Genomic DNA, 19,698 nt, shown 5'->3' on the forward strand with positions numbered 1-19,698 from the left:
TCCCAAAATGTACTGACTTTTGAGTGGCAGCAGCAGCTTTGAATGTATGGAAAGCAGCTGTGGTAAAGTAACCTGAAAAAAAAAATAAAAATAAATTAAAAATAAAGTAACCTGACATTCACCACTGCTAGCCCCACAGTGGTGAGCATCCATTCCTTGTAAGACATTATCACTGGAGCTGATACCAAGGGATGGATGCTTAACCATCTGAGCCACCCTGGCATCCCAGAAGTGGAGGGAGTTGTGCTTCTTCCACAGATTGTGCTTCATTATCCCTGTGCTTCATTATCTGTGTTGGTTGAGGAAGGCAGTAGTAGGTTTGGTGGTGGGCGGCATTGGGAGAGAGCATGGTAGCACACATCTGACCCTCAATGGAGTCAGGAGAGGCTAGTAGGGTGGTCCATGAGAATGGGTAAGTGGCACCACCAATATATTTTCTGAAATAAAGGAGTGAGGAGGGCAGTCTTGGGTAATTACCACCCTCACACATTTTTCTTTACCCTAGCCCTCCAGCCCCTCCCTGCTAGCTATCCAAGGGTTGGGATTATTATTTTTTTTTTTAAAGAAAAGGAACAAAATACCCCAATGTGAATTATCTATAGCTTGTAACAATGAAGAACCCCCTATGCCAAGACAGGGCATATATTTTGTGTATGAGTTTGAGTGCTTGGGAAGAAAAAGAGGCCTTAGCCCTACTGTGGAGCTAGGCTCAGTGATCCAAATATTCTGGTAATGCTAAAAATCTTACAAGAGGGGCCAGAAACAGATGATCTTCTATGGGCAGGTCAAGCATGTTGTGAATAACTTGTATTTGGTGAACCAGGGGGGAGAGCACCAGAATAAACTGCCAATTGATTTAATAGATATGTTTTCCAGTTTTCAGACACTGGTTTTATTGGGGAAACGAGGGGAAGATACTCCTATTCATCCTTCCTTGCGGGCACTGCCTCTTGTGGAAGTACAGTCTCCCACGAGGGATTCTAGATTCAGGTCTGTTCCTCTCACCAATGTCCCCTGTTACCTGTATATACATGTTTATTTCCATTTTAATTCCTTACCACATGGCTAGAATTGGTTATTAATTTATACATTTTTAATATGAGAAAAATAAGTATTTTACAAGCAATGCTGAGAAGCCATTATCAGAAAATAAACTTTATGGTGGGAATGTGAACTAGTGCAGCCACTCTGGAAAACTGTGTGGAGGATCCTCAAAGAGTTAAAAATAGATCTGCCCTACGACCCAGCAATTGCACTGCTGGGGATTTACCCCAAAGATACAGATGCAATGAAACGCCAAGACACCTGCACCCCGATGTTTCTAGCAGCAATGTCCACAATAGCCAAAGTGTGGAAGGAGCCTTGGTGTCCATCGAAAGATGAATGGATAAAGAAGATGTGGTCTATGTATACAATGGAATATTACTCAGCCATTAGAAACGACAAATACCCACCATTTGCTTCGACGTGGATGGAACTGGAGGGTATTATGCTGAGTGAAATAAGTCAATCGGAGAAGGACAAACATTATATGGTCTCATTCATTTGGGGAATACAAAAAATAATGAAAGGGAATAAACGGGAAAGGAGAAAAAAATGAGTAGGAAATATCAGAAAGGGAGACAGAACATAAAAGACTCCTAACTCTAGGAAACGAACTAGGGGTGGTAGAAGGGGAGCTGGGCGGGGTGTAGGGGTGACTGGGTCACAGGCACTGACGGGGGCACTTTATGGGATGAGCACTGGGTGTTATTCTATATGTTGGCAAATTGAACACCAATAAAAAATAAATTTTTTAATAAAAATAAACTTTATAGACAGCCTGAGGCAGGACAAAGTCACTTGAGGACGATGACGGTGCGGAGTTCACTGTCGCTCTCCTCACCCAGGTCTTCAGCAGCTGAATCTGCAGCCCGAGGCTTCTCTACTGGGGCACCACCTTTCTCTCTGCAAAAAAGAAGAATGCCTTTAACTCTGTAAAGGAACAATTAAACTTTTCATAATTAACTCATTTTAGAAAAGAAGTATAAATTGTCCCCAATCAGGTACCCTGGTTCCTTGTTGAAAATCTCATCCTCATCAGAAGAATCCCTGTTGTGTAGCTTCTGTGCCATGTTTTTCTTCCGTGTGGCATTGAGAGGTCTGTACATGTCCCGAAGCCAAAGTGGCCGCCTTCTCCAGAAAAAGCCCTAGAAAACAGAAAGGACATTGTTAATTCTGCATTTCCCCTGCTCTCTCCAGCCATGGGACTTTATCTTCCTCAGATTTACCTGATTCTCCCGTTGGATTGAACATCTCTTATGCAGCAGAGAATTAAAGAAGAGCCTTGGAGGAAACACATATGCAGACAATTAGTGATTCACGCCATTTTCCATGCCTCTCACAATGTGTATCTCTGGTCCTATTAGGACATCTCAGTCCATAATCACAGGAAGCAAAATCACTACAGACCTCGGATCCTGAAAATAATCCCACGCATGCTACACTTCCAGAATTTTCCCATGTCTGTCCATAATGGCCCCACAATTTCTCTGGGGAGGCCTTTGTATGTGGCTTGGCATTGAGTATAAGCAAGATTTTCATCCTGCTCACCTGGGCCTATGGCCAAGTGCCCTCGTGCAGTGAACAGACTGTGCAACTATAACACAGAAGCACCTTACTCTCTCCAGAAGCAGTTTACTTTGGTCCCCTTTGGACTTTGTCTCATAGGCATCATTTGCTGGGGAGGAGGAGAGAGAGGTGTTTCTATTTTCCTAGCTGCTTTATCCTACAAGTTGATTCACACCAAATAAATGCACGAGTCCAACCAACAAAGTTACCTAACTCACTGACTTTCTCATTGCAGGCAGTGGCTAATGAGTGAGTGAGGAAGGTCACAGCCAGCACTAAAACACAAAATATTATTTTTGAATATAAACAATATAGAAAGAATCAGAATGTATAGTAAGTTTGTCTTAGAAACTGCTTATGTTGGCTCGCCCAGGTGGCTCAGCAGTTTAGTAATGCCTTTGGCTCAGGGCGTGTGTGGTCCTGGTCTGGGGATGGACTCCACATTAGGCTCCATGAGAGGAGCCTGCTTATCCCTCTATCTCTCTGCTTCTCTCTCTGCGTCTCTCATGAATAAATTAAAAAATATTTTTAAAAACCTGCTTATGTCTTGACAGTATGTATGTACGGAGTTGTGACATAAAATGTAGCTCGCAGCCCAAGAACAGTATAATCAGAGGAGAAGTGCCCCTCTGGAAAGGAACCATCTTCTGACACTCAGTAGCAGTATGCCCATGGGGCAATTTACCTTCCCTTTCTTCTCCATTTCCTTATTATAAAAGGAAGAGACAAACTATTACCTAAGGCCTCTCCCAGTTAACAGTCTATGGAGTCTGGACAAAGGGAATGGAGAGTGGTGGATCAAAAACTAGGAGGAGGAGGGAAGTTTTCCTGCCACTTTACAGGAAGGAGTCCTATTTTTCTGTCTTCCATCAGCCTTGAAGACTAGGCCTCTTAGCCCAAGACTCTGTAGCCAGGCCTGATGGTCACTACCAGCAGGAACAGGTGCACCCAACCCCTCTCCACCCTTTTTCTTTAAAGGAGTACTGACAGTAGATGCTCTGTGTCAGTTCCATTCTAACTCAGATTTGTCTGGGAAGCTAATTTTGCTGGATCCAGGCAAAGCATTAGACCAAATCAATATTCTTTCTGCCTTTGGTAGTTTCCTGGGTGTAAAACAAGGGGAGTGAAATAGGAGTTCTAAAATCTAGTTCTGAAATTCTGCTTTAATAATTGCCAATTTACCTTGAGCCTCCTTCTTCATCTTCCACTGGTGCTGCTCTATATGAATAAATCTGTTTTGGAAGAAAACATATCACAGGTACCCATCTCAATAACCATGCCTCCAAATCTGTATTCATTCCTTTGTATTTTAAGTCTTATTCAGCCTTTTTGGAGAGCAGGAATTCTATTTTTTAGTAGTCCTTTGACTCTTCCATAGTCCCAACTTGGGAACTTGTGTGCAGCTGGCAATACATTTTATTGACTGTTTTAGATGACATCCAACAGGTAATTCCTAATAAAAATTCTTAGAAGTAAGAAAAGAAAAGTATCTACCAGAAACCTAAATAGCAACATTGTTTTAAAGTCAAGGACAAGAGTTCAATGCCTATTATTTCTGTTACTATTCATCCCGTTGAAGAGGTCCTAATCAATGCAATAGGAAAACACTTCTTTTAAAGATTCCAGGCATCTCAATGCAATAGGAAAAATTAAGTATTGGAAAGTAAGAAACAAAACATATTGGCATATGAAATTATGGACAACCTAAAAGGCCCAAGAGAGTCAACTTAAATTTTACTGTAGTGGGATGCCTGGGTATCTCAGCAGTTGAGCGCCTGCCTCTGGCTAAGTGCATGATCCCAGGGTCCTGGGATCAAGTCCCACATCAGGGTCCCTGAATGGACCCTGCTTCTCCCTAAAAGGCCCAAGAGAGTCAACTTAAATTTTACTGTAGTGGGATGCCTGGGTATCTCAGCAGTTGAGCGCCTGCCTCTGGCTAAGTGCATGATCCCAGGGTCCTGGGATCAAGTCCCACATCAGGGTCCCTGAATGGACCCTGCTTCTCCCTCTGCCTGTGTCTCTGCTTCTCTCTCTGTGTCTCTCATGAATAAATAAAATCTTTAAAAAAATAGAAAAATAAATTTTACTGGAAGTGCTCTGAGAATTCAGTAAGATGGCTAAATACAAAATCAAGAGCTCAACATGCAAAATGCAATAGCTTTTTTACGTTCCACAAATAACTAATTAACAAATGGAAGAATGGTTCCATTTATAATATCAATAAAAGGAAGGATACCTCGGTGGCTCTATGGTTTAGTGCCTGCCTTCCGCCTAGGGTGTGATCCTGGAGTCCCGGGATCGACTCCCACATCAGGCTCCCTGCATGGAGCCTGCTTCTCCCTCTGCCTGTGTCCCTGCCTCTCTCTGTGTGTGTCTCATGAATAAATAAATAAAATCTTAAAAAAAGATTAAAAAATATCAATAAAAGACATAAAGTACCTAGGAATAAACTTACAGCAAAGAATGGGGAAGACCTTTGAGATGAAAACATTAAAACTCTTCTGAAGGACTTTAAGAAATGAATACATGATGATACCATGTTCCTAGAATATTGCAAAGATGTCAATTCTCCTCAAACTCAATGCAATCCTATTCAAATCCCAAGATAGTTTTTCTTTTTTTTTAATAAAAACTGGCCAGCTGACATTTGGTAAAGGGATATGCAAGTCTAGCTATGAAATGTATGAAAAAGGAGATCAAAGAGCATGAGCGTAACTCTACCAGACATCAAAATAGGTTATTATAAAGCAATTGGAATTAAGTATATAGTGTGATATGGGAAAGGAAACTGGACTGATAAGAATCCAGATAAGAAAAGTATTTTAGAGATGCCTGGGTGGCTGAGTGGTAGAGCATCTGCCTTTGACTCATAGGGTGAACCCGGGTCTGGGGATCAAGTCTCACATTGGGCTCCCTGAGACGAGCCTGCTTTTCTCTCTGCCTATGTCTCTGTCTCTGTGTGTGTGTGTCTCATGAATAAATAAAATCTTACAAAAAAATAGTATTTTAGATCTGTTAAGAAAGAACGAACCATTCAATAAAAGATTTTAAAGTAACTGGGTATTTCTTTAGGGGGAAAATGTTAGATCCCCTACCTCAACCATACCTAAAAACAAAACAGATCTATACAGGTTGAAAAATATAAATTATAACAAATATAAGTATAGACGAAGACAGTATAAAGGCAACAAAGGCCTCGCTAACAAGACCCACATCCCATAGGCCACAAGGAAAGAACTCGCATATATGGTGACAGACTCAAAACATCTCCCATTTCTTGTAGTCTCGCCCCCTTCACCCTTGGATTGTTGGTCATCTTCTGGTGACTGATAAAACTCTTTTCATATTAAATATATTAATCCTTTCAGTGGCTTCCACTGAATTTCAGTGTTTCAAATGCTGGCCAGTGTTTTCATCTTTAAGGAGACAGAACAGTGGAATAAGAGCACAGGATTTGCAGTTAAGTAAAACTGGGTTCTGCTTTGGGTTTTGCCACTGGAGCCTTAAGCTGATCCCCTTTTATGTATGAAAGAGGGATGGTAATATTGTCCTCCCAGGGTTGTGGGCATGAAATTGGATATGGAAAATTCTTCTTCCTATGCTTGGCATAAACCAGTGCCAAGTCATTATGGAACTGAAGAAAAGGTAAACAGGCAACCTCCAGCACAGGTGACTATAAACATGACATGCTTTGGAGTAGCCTGATGCAGGATTTTAGCTACAGTATTTTAACCAAAACTATTCACATAATTCAGTGTGTGGAAAAAGCTGCTGAGAAAATCTAATTAATCAACAAGATGATATTTTTATCTTTAAGCCATGTCCTTTTTTCCAGGATGACTGATATAGCTCCATGAGGGTGGATACTATCTCTCATCATTTCAACCAAGGAAAGAAATCAGTGGTAGTCTGAAAGTGGCTGGTGAGTACATCTAACCACAGAATTTTGAGTTGAGGAAATGTTACTATCATGTTAACTTGGCCTTCTTAAACCTAACGTCCCAAAACAGTCTAATGGCTTGTTGCCTTGTTTATAATCCATAAATCACCTGGCAATGGAAAGTTCCTTTAAAAATCCCCAGAATAGGGCAGCCCCAGTGGCGTAGCGGTTTAGCACTGCCTGTAGCCCATTGTGTGATCCTGGGGACCCAGGATCAAGTCCCACATCAGGCTCCTTGCATGGAGCCTGCTTCTCCCTCTGCCTGTGTCTCAGCCTCTCTGTGTCTCTCGTGAATAAATAAAATCTTAAAAAAAAAAAAAAGAATTGCTTCTCTTTAAAAAAATAAAATAAAATAAAAATCCCCAGAATATACTTTGCAATAAAAGAATGAAGTACATGTCAGTCTGTCAGACAGAAGAGAAATACCAAGTATCAGTAAGTGAGAAAGTGGCTTTGATTTTAAGTTTGTAAATTCTGAATCTATTATAAAGACAAAAGATTTTCTGGAAATCTGAATTAATGGTTGTTCTTACCTCAATGAGACAGAAAACTATAATCAAAATCATTACTACTACAGTCACAGATATTGCCAAGATGAGTTTGTTGTTATAGCCATAACCTGGAACTTCTTTTGTGGGCTAAAAAAACAAAAAACAAAAAACAAAGAACAATTTTTTAGAAATCAAAGAAAAGGATGAAAGCTAACTATTCTTAAGCTACTCTAAAACCTCATTCTTTCAGTGGAGTGGCGTATAGGTTCTTAAGAAATATACCAAATCTAATGTGTTATATAATTTTATCATTAGCCCTTTCTTCAATAATATATTTATCTTGTATGTTAAGTCCTCTTCTCATCTACCTGGGAAGAGTGGCACCATTCTCTAAATGAGCAAAGTGGCAGATCACTGTCTCAGCCAACATTAATGGCTAAGACAAGACCCAGACTGGGAGGCCCTGGTCCTTGTGCGTGGGTGCTTTAATTGCATGTCCTAAACTGACTAAAAGTTCAGACCCCATCTTTCAGGAGTTATCCTCACTTCACTTGCCTTCTGCTCTTTCTGTTCACTCTGGGCTTCTGTGCTCTCATTGATATAGTTCTCAGTCTTCCATTGGTCTGTATCCCACTCTGCCTTGGACACCTTTACTTCCTGCTGCTCGCTGAGAAGCTTCATCAGGAGGCCTGTTCTGGAGATAAGCTTGGCACAGGCCAGTTGCACATTGGTCTCAGAGCAGTCCATTTTCAAAGTCCGGATAACATGAGAAATGAGCCTTCCCACGTCATTATTCGGGATGAGGGACCGTAGCTGCTGGTTTAGCTGAATTTCAAATAGATCACCTGCGGATGAGAGCTTTGCAACACTGAAGCCTGTGGGCTTTGGGGGCAAGTCAGTGACCAAGTTGTGGTATTCCCATTGTGTTTCATTGGTTTGTTTAACAGTCGGCACAAAGTTGTCTCTGGTGGTAGTAGAATATGTATTGGAAAGATTCCTACGGTTTGTGAATTCAGGGGGAGTTTGTTCTGATACAGTAGTGCTTCCTGGAGAAATAATTTCTTCAGAAGCATTCTGTGCAGTAGTGTTTTCTACAGTAGTGTTTTCTTTAGAAGGTTCTGAAAGAGTAAATAATTCTGGAAAAGGATTTTCCTGAATTCGTTTTTCTGAAGATGAAATAGCCTCCTGTGAAGGGGAATCGATGAGGCTCCTGACGGCAGGCAATGGAGGCCTCTGTGCAGGCATCAATCTATTCGAGAGTGAGTTTTTCTTTCTGAACTTTTTACTTTTTTTGGTCTTGGGTGTTCTTTGGACTATACGTGAGCGAATTTTATGGAAAATATACTTTTTTCCAGAATGCGAGACTGGTCTGGAAGCCTCCATTTCCCTAACTCTAGCATTCGCATCTTCTAAAACAACAATGGGGTAGGTTGAGTCTTCTGATTTGTTTTTCACCTTAGGTAGGGATTTTGGAGCAGTGGAGGCAGAAGGCTTGCCCATTATGTTTTGCTTCGGGAAAGAAGAGGCTGCTGCCTTGTGCTCCTTTATGAATGAAGACTCTGTGTGGACGGAGTTTCCCACTAATTTCCTGGGCCTCTGGGCCATGTGAAGCTCCTCCAGCTCCCTTGGGGATGGTCCACTGAGCCTTCTTTCTTTGGCCATGTTCTTCACAAATGACTGGGCACTCTGTTTCCCTTGGGTGCTCTGAACGTCCACTTCCTTGTAGTGCCTTTTCTGTAGGTCCTTGGGGCCCTTGAGAACACTGTTTTTTCTAAACCACCTCTTCCGTAAATTCTTAGCCTTGGGAAGGGTCTTTTCCTGTCCTTGGGCAGTTTCCAATTTCTTAAATTTGGGACCTAAAATCCCGGGAGGTATAAGCATGGCAGTTTTTTCTTTCTTTTTTACCTCATCAATTTTTTCTTGAATTTCTGCATCTAACAAATTTTCCAGGAAAGAGAGTTTCCTCAGTTTATTTTTGTAAGTTGAATTGTTGGGTCCAGGTTCAAGAGAAGGGCTCTTTGTGTTGTTTTTCAAGTAACCCACAGGCTTGTCTCCATCTTGAACATTTGAAAACAGAGTTTTAATGAATGGTAGTAATGTTGATTCTACATCTTCTACATTTCCCTCTGAGAAATAAGGTAATACGTAATTCAGCGCACTGATAACATCACTTTCATCATTAAAGTCTAACTGCTCATTCAAAGGCTGACAGACCGATGCCATTTTTGTCTGAGGATGCCTTCTCTGGCTCAATTGTCAGCTCAGTACTGGTACTCTTCTTCCGGGCTTTTAATACCTTCATGAATGATCCTTCTACATTCATTATAGATGCTTTTTCATCTGTCAGAAAAAGAAGAGACTAGTTTTGATAATGAAAGGCTGATAGCACAGTTTTTGTCAGTCCGCAGTCATACATCCCAGTCATAAAAATTAAGAACCAGCAAATATCTGAGTACCATTATCAAGGACACAAACTCAAACTTGAACCTATATTGGCAACAACAAAAGGAGAAAAGGGTATTTTTTTAAATGGTTATTTCTTCAGAACCTTTCACAACGTGAATGACTACATTTAGGATTATTCCATAATCCTTGGTCTCCAAGGGCCAATTATCTAGTACTTAAGAAAAGCCAAGTCTGGAAGACACTCAGCTAAACTGTCTGCAAATCTACTGTGACTCCTGGTATTCATATACCCTGTCCTGTACTGCTTCAGATGCAGTGGGAGCAGGGGGTTTCCTCCTTCTATCTCTTCAGTGTGCTTGTTTTCTTGCTACTATCACAGATGCCCATGAAAACACCCACTGCTAGTAGGGCCTCATCTGGACATGCCCTCTCCATCTACCCATCAATTACCATGCTTGGTCCCTGCTCCCATATATTGCAGCTCACACAAAACATAAGCTCTAGACAGAAAAAAAGCACTAAGTCCACCCTGGCTCTTTGCTTAAATTGGGCAGGGAACGAGTGTAGGCTAAGAGATTTTCCAGGTATGAGAGATATGCCAATGTGGAATGTTCGATAAATCAATGGAATAATACTTGAGGTTTTAAAATGCAGAAGGGATAAAGAAATTTTTTGTCAGAATGTGAAGAAATATACTTCACTTTCATTTCTAATATTTCTAGCTTTAGTTATTAGGGTACCATCCAGAGCTTCCCACTACATGAAAGTCAGCATATGGCTTGTGTACATGCACAGTATCATCCAACCGAGTTTCATTTCCAGAAGAATTAGAAGTATTTTCAGCGGTGTTGATGAGAGTCAGAGGAGGAGGTAATAAAGGTCACAAGAAAGGAGGAGCAACGGGCTTGTAGAGAGCCCTAAACGGGACACTTGAGTGCTAGGCAACAGTACTTAACACCTCTGATCTAATTTTTCCTCACCTGTAAAAGGAGGCTAAACATGCCTATTCTGCCCACCTCTAAGAGATAAGGGAGTAATTAGTAAAAAATTGTTTTGAAAAATAAGCAACATTGTATTTACAGAGGTAGCAAAGTGTTATTTATGATGTACCCTAGATCATTGATAGGGAACCATATTCAAGCTATCTGGGTGCAGAAGCACATTTTGGAAGTCATGAAGTTAGTGCCAATAAAACATAGTATACAGAAAAATACTTAAAAGTATCTGAGTGTTTTTGGATAGAAAAGCTGAGGATTCAGAAAAAGTTCAGAGTTGGACAGTCCAAGAATAGAAGAGTGCTCTGTATCCATAAGAAGGCAGCAGCTTCTGGTTAGGGAACAGGAACTCTCAGGCTCTGAATAAACTTTATCTATAAATCAGCATCACTTTTACTCTTGATAACTTGTAAAAACAAACAATAAACAAAAATATATCTCCACCTGTCATATAAGACAAGGGGGACCTGAGTTCTGATACATATGAAATTAGTTTACAAATTATGATGCATATGTTTTCATTTGGGAGTAATTAATTTAATAATGTAACTGAGAATCTGACTTATAACAAAGGAATAGTTCTTATAAATTTAGGGATTTTAAGGGTGCCTGTGTGGCTCAGTGGGTTAAGCATACAACTCTTGGTTTCAGCTCAGGTCATGATTTCAAGGTCATGGGATTGAGCCCTGCAATGGGCTCCACACTCAGTGGGGAATCTGTTTGAGATTCTCTCCCTCTGCCCCTCCTTCGACTCACATCTCTCTCTCTCTCAAATAAATCTTTGAAAAAAAAAAAGAAATTTAGGGGTTTGAACTGTAAGTGAATAAAAATAATGCAGTGACATCATTAGTTAAAAATTGATCATTGTTGATTAAAAATAAAAATTAAAACATAAATAAAATTTAAAATATATCATGAGGTGATTCCTGGTTGGCTCAGCGGTTTAGCACCTGCCTTCAGCCTAGGGCGTGATCCTGGAGTCCTGGGATCAAGTCCCACATCAGGCTCCCTATATGGATCCTGCTTCTCCCTCTGCCTCTCTCTCTCTCTCTCTCTCTCTCATAAATAAAATCTTTAAATATAAATATTATATATATATCATGAGGCAATTCAAACTCACCACAACGTGTGGCATTTGTCAAACATTCACCGTCACAATGCAGCTTGACTGTCTTGCAAACAACCTCAATATTATTTTTGAGTTGGCAGAGACAACAGGACATACGGCTAGGTAATATCCTATAAATGGAAACACAGAGCATTATATTAGTGGTAAAGGGGTTACTTGAGTAGAAGATTCAGGCCAAGGTCTTCACAGGGCTCTGCATAAAGGAATTCTTGTGGCATATGATGGTTGGGTAGGGTTGAGTAGGGACCAGTTGGCCAATTGTTGCTCATGAATATTATAAATAAAGAGAAGGACAGAGGTGCTCAACCAATAGGTAAGGATGGTAGGGGGTATGATATACCTAGAATAAGACAGAGATAAGAACTGGGTGACATTGATCAGTAGTTCAGTTCAGAAGTATCTCCTTCTGACCCAAAAGTCTCACTTTGGGTTAAGAGCATACAGGAAGAGGGTAGACTTCTAAGAAGAGTCTGAGTAAGTCTAAAATATGGCCCACATCAAGGATAGAAAGCAATCAATCAAAACTAACCCAAAATCTACACAGGTGTTACAACTAGCAGACAAGGATGTTTAAAAAGTTACTATAACTGGGGTGCCTGGGTGCCACTGTTGGTTAAGCATCTGACTTTTGGTTTCAACTCAGGTCATGATCTCAGGCTCATAAGATCAAGCCCCTCACTGGGCTCCTAGATCACTGTAAGTCTGCTTGAGATTCCTCTGCCCCACCCACGTGTGCTCTCTTCTTTCTCTTAAATAAATTATAAAATCTTTATAAAAAAAGTTATAACAATATTTCTTATGTTAAAGAAAACCAGACTGATGAGGCACCAGGGTGGCTCAATCAGTTAAATGTCTGCCTTCGGCTCAGGTCATGATCCCCGGGTCCCAAGATCGAGCTCCACATCAGTTTTGCTCCTCAGCAGAGAGCCTACTTCTCCCTCTCCTCTGCTTCCCCTGCTTGTGCTCTCACTCTCTGTCAAATAAATAAAATCTTAAAAAAAAAAATCCCAGACTAAGAAACCCATGTCTCTACTTAGTGAGTTATACAACAACTTCAAGTGGCCTAATATATGCATACGTAGAGTCTACAAGGGAGAAGAAATATAATTTGAAAAATAATAGCCCCCAAATTGTCCAAACAGGTAACCCTAATAAACCCACAAATCCAAGAAGGTCAATGAACTCTAAACACAAGAAATATGGACAAAACTATGCCAAAGCACATCATAATCAAACTTCTCAAGCCATCAATAAAGAGAAAATGTTAAAAATAAGCCAAAGGAAAAACCTCCACACAACATATAGGGAAATAGAGATAACAATGGTAACATATTTCTTGTTGGAATTAATGGAACTCAGTAGAGCAACATCTTTAAAGCAGTGAAGCGGAGAGGGGACCAACAACTATCAAACTAGAATTCTATATCCAGATCTTTCAAAAATAAAAGCAAAACAAAAGACTGAGACATACAAAAGCTGAAAGAAGTCATCATTAGTAGATTTACACTGTAGAAAAGCTAAAGAAAGTATTTTCAAGCAGAAGGAAAATGATTGCGATAGAAATGTGGATCCACACAAAAGGAAGAAGAACATTAGAACTGGTAACTCCAAAGGTAAATACATAAGGTTTTTCTTACTATTTAAATATCTGAATACAATATGATTTCACTTATATGTAGAATCTTAAACAAATGAAAACTGACAACAAAAAGAAGAGAGAAACAGATTCATGAATATGGAGAACAAACTGGTGGCTGTTAAAGTAGAGGGCGGGGATATGGTCAAAATGAGTGAAAAGACGTAAGAAGTACAAACTTCTAGTTATAAAGTAAGTCTCCAGATGAAAAGTACAATGTAGAGAATATAGTTAATAATACCGTAATACACTTATTGTGGTATTAATTCTTCAATCACTATGTTGTACATCTGAAACTAATTTAATATACATCAACTATACTTCCTAAAGGAGTTAACTTATTGTTTAAACAAAAAAATAATATAGTGTGCTGTTTAGAAGTAAAGCAAAATGTATGAAGACATTAGCACAAACCAGTAAGGGAGAAATGAAGTACACTATATATTGTAAGGTTCTTATGCCAATCATGAAATCATATATTACTTGAAGATAGACTGTGAAAAGTTAAAGATGAACACTACAAGCCATTAAACTACTGCTAAACTAACAAAACCTGAGTTGTAATTAACTAGCCAACAAATAAAATTTAATTTTTAATTTAATTTAATTTAATTTAATTTAAAAGTGTACTCAGTCATCCAAAAGTAGGAAGAAAAAGAAAAAAAATAGCAAAACAAAGAACAGATGGGACACATAGAGAGTTTAGTAGCTTTAAATGTAGTCATGTTAATAATTACATTAGGTGTAATGGTATAATCACCCTAATTAAAATATAAAAAAGCAAAAGCCAACTATATGCTGTCTATAAGAATCATCTGCAATAGAAATATACAAGTAGGTTAAAAGTATAGAAAAAATTGTGCTATGCTAACAGTAATCAAAAGAAACCTTGGGTGGCTACATTACTGTAAGACAAAGTGCATTTCAAAGTAAAAAAATATTACCAAGGATAAAGGAGGTTATTCCATCATTATAGGAATATCAACTAATAAAAAAGACATAACCTAAAAATTTATGCATCTGATAACAGAACTTCAAAATATATGAAGGAGAATGGCAAAGAGAGACAAATAAATACACAATTATAGTTGGAAATTTCAATATTGCTTTCTAAATAATTGACAGAAAAATATATAGAAAATCAGTAAAGATATAGCAGACTTGAATAACACTATCTACATACTTGACCTAACTGACAATATAGAATGCTCCACCCAAAATCAGAGTACTCATTTTTTTCAAGTAGATACATAATAGTTACCAAAATAGATCATAGGCTCATCTAATACCAGAATTCATGGGTATAACACAAGCCTCAATAAGTTTAAAAGGATTTAAGTCATTCAACATATGTTCTGTGACTACAATGGAATTAAATTAGAAATGAACAGATTTGAAAAATCTCCAAATTATTTAGAAACTAAACAACATACTTCTAAGTAACCCTGCCAGTCAAAGAAATCAAAAGAGAAATTAAGAGCTATTTTGTACTAAAACTGAAACCATGTCAACATATGGGATGTTGCTAATGCGGTGTTCAGCTTCCCCAGTATCCACTTTTAAGAAATTAAAAAAAGAAAAGAAAATTAATCATTGAATAAGGAGAAGAAATAGCATAATAGAGATCAAGGCACAAATAAAGAAAACGGAAAACAAAAATAGAGAGGCCAGTGAAATGAAAAGACAGTTTTTATTTATTTATTTTTAAAAATTGTAATTATTTATTCATGAGAGATACAGAGAGAGGGGCAGAGACATAGGTAGAGGGAGAAGCAGGCTCCCTGTGGGGAGCTTGAAAAGGGACTCGATTCTAGGACTCCAGGATCACGACCTGAGCCAAAAGCAGATGCTCAACCACTGAGCCACGCAGGTGCCCCAAAAGACAGTTTTTGGAGAAGATAAATAAAACTGATAAACCTCTAGGCAGACTGATTAAGACAAGACAAGAGAAGACATAAATTATCAGTATCAGAAATGAGAGGGGTCAGGGATCCCTGGGTGGCTCAGCAGTTTAGCGCCTGCCATCGGCCCAAAGCCTGATCCTGGAGTCCCGGGATCAAGTCCCACATCAGGCTCCCAGCATGGAGACTGCTTCTCCCTCTGCCTGTGTCTCTGCCTCTGTCTCCCCCCTCTCTCTCTGTGTCTCTCATGAATAAATAAAATCTTAAAAAAAAAACAGGGGGTGACATGTCCCTTGTTTCTTTTCTTTTTTTTTTTTTTTAAAGATTTTATTTTTATTTATTCATGAGAGACACAGAGAGAGGCAGAGGCAGAGGCAGAGGGAGAAGCAGGCTCCCTGCAGGGAGCCTCATGTGGGATTCAATCCCAGAATCCCGAGGTCATGAGCTGAGCCAAAGGGAGATGCTCAACCACTGAGCCACCCAGGCATCCCTACAGATATTAAAAGGATAAGAAGGGAATATTATAAAATAATTTGTCAATCAATTCAAGGTGAAATGAACAGATCATAAAAGATGTAAACTACTCAAAAATAAATATGTAACTTAAATATCACTATTAAAGAAATAGAGTGTGTAATTTGCAACTTTCTCACAAAGAAAGCTTCAAATCCACAGGGCTTCATGAGTGATTCTACCAAACATTTAAGGAAGAAATAATGCCAATTGAACACAAACTCTACCAGAAAGTTGAAGAGAAAAGAATATTTCCCCACTCATTTTTAAGGCCAGCTTTTCCCTTATCATAAGTAGGCAAAGACAGTACAAGAAAAGAAAACAATAGACCGGGATCCCTGGGTGGCGCAGCGGTTTGGCGCCTGCCTTTAGCCCAAGGCCCGGTGCATGGAGCCTGCTTCTCCCTCTGCCTGTGTCTCTGCCTCTCTCTCTCTCTCTCTCTCTGGGTGACTATCATAAATAAATAAATAAATAAATAAATAAATAAATAAATAAATAAATAAATAAATAAACAATAGACCAATATCTCTCATGAACACAGATGCAAAATTCTAAACAATGTTTCACCATATCAAACAATATATGAAGTTTCTGTATAGTAAAGGAAACAACCAAAAAAAAAATAATAAAGACTACCTATCAAATAGGAGAAGATATTTGCAAGTGACATATTCAATATAGGTTTAGTATCCAAAATATATAAAGAATGTCTACAGATCAACACCAAAAACCCCCAAATAATCCACTTAAAAACTGGAAGACACAGACATTTCTCCAAAGAAGATGCACAGGGGTGCCTGGGTGGCTCAGTTGGTTAAATGTCTGCCTTAAGCTTAGGTCATGATCTCAGGGTCCTGGGATCGAGCCCTGAGTAAGGCTAGGTACTCAGAGGGGAATCTGCTTGGGATTCTCTCTCTCTCCCTCTTCCTCTGCCCCTCCTCCTGCTCATGTTCTTTCTCTCTCTCTCAAATAAATAAATAAAATCTTAAAAAAAAAGAAGACATGCATATGGCCAACAGACACATGAAAAAATGCTCAGTATCATCAGGGAAGTGCAAATAAAAACCACAATGAGATATCACTTCACACCTGTCAGAATGGCTAAAATAAAAAACACAAGAAACAACAAATTTTAGTGAGGATATGGAGACATAATAACTTATGCTCTGCTGGCGGGAATGCAAACTGGTACAGCCACTGAGGAAAATGGTATGGAGGCTCCTCAAAAAATTAAAAATAAAACTACCGTATGATCCAGTAATTGCACTTCTGGGTATTTAACCAAAAATTACAAAAACACTAATTCAAAGGGATACATGCACGTCTATGTAGCATTATTTACCATAGCCAAGTTATGGAAAGCAGCCTACCAGTCCATTGGTAGGTGGATGGATAAAAAATAGGTGGTATATATAAACAATGGGATATTATTCAGCCATAAAAAAGAACGAAATCCTGCCACCTGCAACAACATTAGAGTACAATGCTAAGCAAAGTAAGTCAGTCAGTGAAAGACAAATACCAGGTGATTTCACTTATATGTGGAATTTAAGAAACAAACAAAAAAAATGAGCAAAGGGGAGAGAGAGAGTCAAGAAACAGACATTTATTATAGGGAACAAACTATAGTTGTCCCCAGAGGGGACAAGGGGTGGAATGATGGGTGAAATGGGTGAGTTCATCAAAATTTAAAAATTAAAAATTCTGGTCTTCAGAGATAGAACAGAATGAAGACAAGCCACAGCCTGGGAGAAATTTGCTAAACACCTGAGAGAAAAGACTTTTTCCAGAATATATAATATACTCTTAAAACTCAATAGTATGTATCCAGCTGAATGATGGATTTGGAGGCACCAGGGTGGCTCAGTTGGCTGCGTGTCTGACTCTTGATTTTGGCTCAGGTTATGGTCTCAGGGTTGTGGGATTGAGCCCCAAATCAGGCTCCAAGCTTGGTGAGGAATCTGAGATTCTCTCTCTCCCTCTCTGACTGCCTATACCCCCCACCCCCCACCACATTTGGTCTCTCTCTCTCTCTGTCTGAGATAAATAAATCTTTAAGAAAAAAATAAAAGGAAAAGAGATTTCAATAGACACATCATTTAAAAAGATATTGGTACATGAATAGACACTCAACATCATGAGCTATTAGAGAAATGCAAATTAAAGATACAAAGTCTAGGGATCCCTGGGTGGCGCAGCGGTTTAGCGCCTGCCTTTGGCCCAGGGCGCGATCCTGGAGACCCGGGATCGAATCCCACGTCGGGCTCCCGGTGCATGGAGCCTGCTTCTCCCTCTGCCTATGTCTCTGCCTCTCTCTCTCTCTCTCTCTCTCTCTCTCTGTGACTATCATAAATAAAATTAAAAAAAAAAGATAGAAAGTTTGAAAAAATTTTTTAACTGAAATATAAAGATGTCATACACTGCCGCTTGGAATGCAAAATGGTACATCCACTTTATTTTTTTTAAAGCTTTTATTCATTTATTATGAGAGACACTGAGGGAGGGAGAGAGAGGCAGAGAAACAGGTAGAGGGAGAAGCTGGCTCCATGCAGGGAACCCGACATGGGACTAGATCCTGGGTCTCCAGGATCACGCCCTGGTCGGAAGGTGGCGCTAAACTGCTGAGCCACGGGGGCTGCCCTACATTCACTTTAGAAAAGAGGTAAGCAGGTTTTTTGTTTTTGTTTTTGTTTTTTTTTTGAGAGAGAGACAGCAAGCACATGTGTATGAGTGGGGTGGGGAGGAGGGGCAGAGAGAAAGGGAGAGAAAGAATCTTAAGCATGCTCCACGTTCAGCATGGAGCCCCACTGGGGGCTTGATCTCACAACCCTGAGATTATGACCTAAGCCAAAATCAACAATCAACAGTTAGACACTTAACTGACTAACCCCCCAGGCACCCCTAGGAAGCATTTTCTTAAAAAGTTAAATATACACTTAGCACATGATGTAGTAATCCTACCATTAAGTATTTCACCTCCCCCAGAATGAAAGCATATGCTCACACAAAGGCCTGCACGTGACTGCTTTTAGCAGCTTTATTCATCATAGCCAAAAGGAAAATCAGAACAACTCAAATGTCCATTAAGTGATGAATGCATAAACAAACTGATATATCCACACAACTGTAACACTACTCAGTAATAAAAAGGAGTGAATTACGGGTTGATGCAATCACATGGATGAATCTCAAAAGGATTATGCTGAGTCAAAGGAGCCAATCACACAAGACTGCATACTGTATGATTTCATTCATAAGACACGGTAGAGGGGCGCCTGGGTGGCTCAGCAGTTGAGCGTCTGCCTTTGACTCAGGGAGTGATCCCGGAGTCCCGCGATCAAGTCCCAGCTCAGAATCCTTGTATGGAGCCTGTTTCTCCCTCTGACCTCTCACTCTCTCTCTCTTTGTCTCTCATGAATAAATAAATAAAATCTTAAAAAAAAAAAAAAGACATGGTGGAAAAAATACTATAGGGACAAAAATGAGGTTGATGGCTGTCAGGGGCTGATAGTGGCAACAGGGGATTAACTACAAACAGAAATGTTCTGTATCTCAAACGTGGTGGTGGTTACACAACTATATATTTACCAAAGCTCATTAAAAACTGCATACTTAAAAAGAGTACATATTAACTGAAAATTATGCCTCAATAAAGCTGACTTATAAATAAAACAAACCTAAATACACAACGAAGTGATAATAAACATAAGAAAAATCAACTTACAGTTTTTCCAATTCAAGGGTCATCATGAGAATGCTCTCAATTGTTGAAAGTGACACCTGTGTTGTTCCCATGTCTCTGAAAGAGAACGCCCAAACATGCATGATACCAAAGACTAAAATTTCACACCAAGTACAAAAAGGTACTTAATAGTATGTGATTATTTAAATTCTGGCTTCTCTGTCAAGCTAGCTCAAGAGTTTACTTGCTATGGAAGATAATTTCAGAGCATTCTTATTGAAGAAATTAAAATTTATGTGCATCACGAACATAATCACCTTGGTGCTAAACAGTACAATCTCCTTTTACCCTTTTTCTACTCATTCTCAGTTGCATCCACCTTTCTTGATTAGTCT

At 39.4% G+C, this 19,698-nt stretch overlaps 2 protein-coding genes across 27 annotated transcripts in view; one reads left to right on the plus strand and one right to left on the minus strand.

The window, feature by feature from the left end:
* The window catches only part of LOC140629517 (membrane-associated guanylate kinase, WW and PDZ domain-containing protein 2-like), a 316,400-nt gene that overhangs the window by 218,824 nt on the left and 77,878 nt on the right, over positions 1-19,698 (plus strand). For 9 of the 26 annotated variants that reach the window (XR_012027364.1, XR_012027370.1, XR_012027369.1 and 6 more), the window contains 2 exons: positions 877-990; positions 6,446-6,532. Coding sequence is in view for 6 of the 26 variants with exons in the window: in XM_072819031.1 (XP_072675132.1) it covers positions 877-990; positions 1,818-1,980 (277 nt within the window). In the remaining 20 variants the exon portion in view is untranslated. Of the gene's footprint in view, positions 1-876; positions 991-1,817; positions 3,150-6,445; positions 13,283-19,698 lie in introns of those variants that run through there. The other 17 variants (XR_012027360.1, XR_012027359.1, XR_012027361.1 and 14 more) reach the window with 6 other exon arrangements.
* Positions 5,715-19,698, minus strand: part of LOC140629513 (leucine-rich repeat-containing protein 37A3-like) — a 39,895-nt gene continuing 25,911 nt past the window's right edge. Inside the window, 5 exon segments of the mRNA XM_072819029.1 lie at positions 5,715-7,188; positions 7,588-9,241; positions 9,243-9,381; positions 11,563-11,681; positions 19,346-19,420. Of these exon segments, the coding sequence (XP_072675130.1) occupies positions 6,958-7,188; positions 7,588-9,241; positions 9,243-9,381; positions 11,563-11,681; positions 19,346-19,420 (2,218 nt within the window). The 3' untranslated portion in view covers positions 5,715-6,957.

The sequence above is a fragment of the Canis lupus genome (genome assembly GCF_048164855.1).
Source record: "Canis lupus baileyi chromosome 16 unlocalized genomic scaffold, mCanLup2.hap1 SUPER_16_unloc_1, whole genome shotgun sequence".
Lineage (NCBI taxonomy): Eukaryota > Metazoa > Chordata > Mammalia > Carnivora > Canidae > Canis > Canis lupus.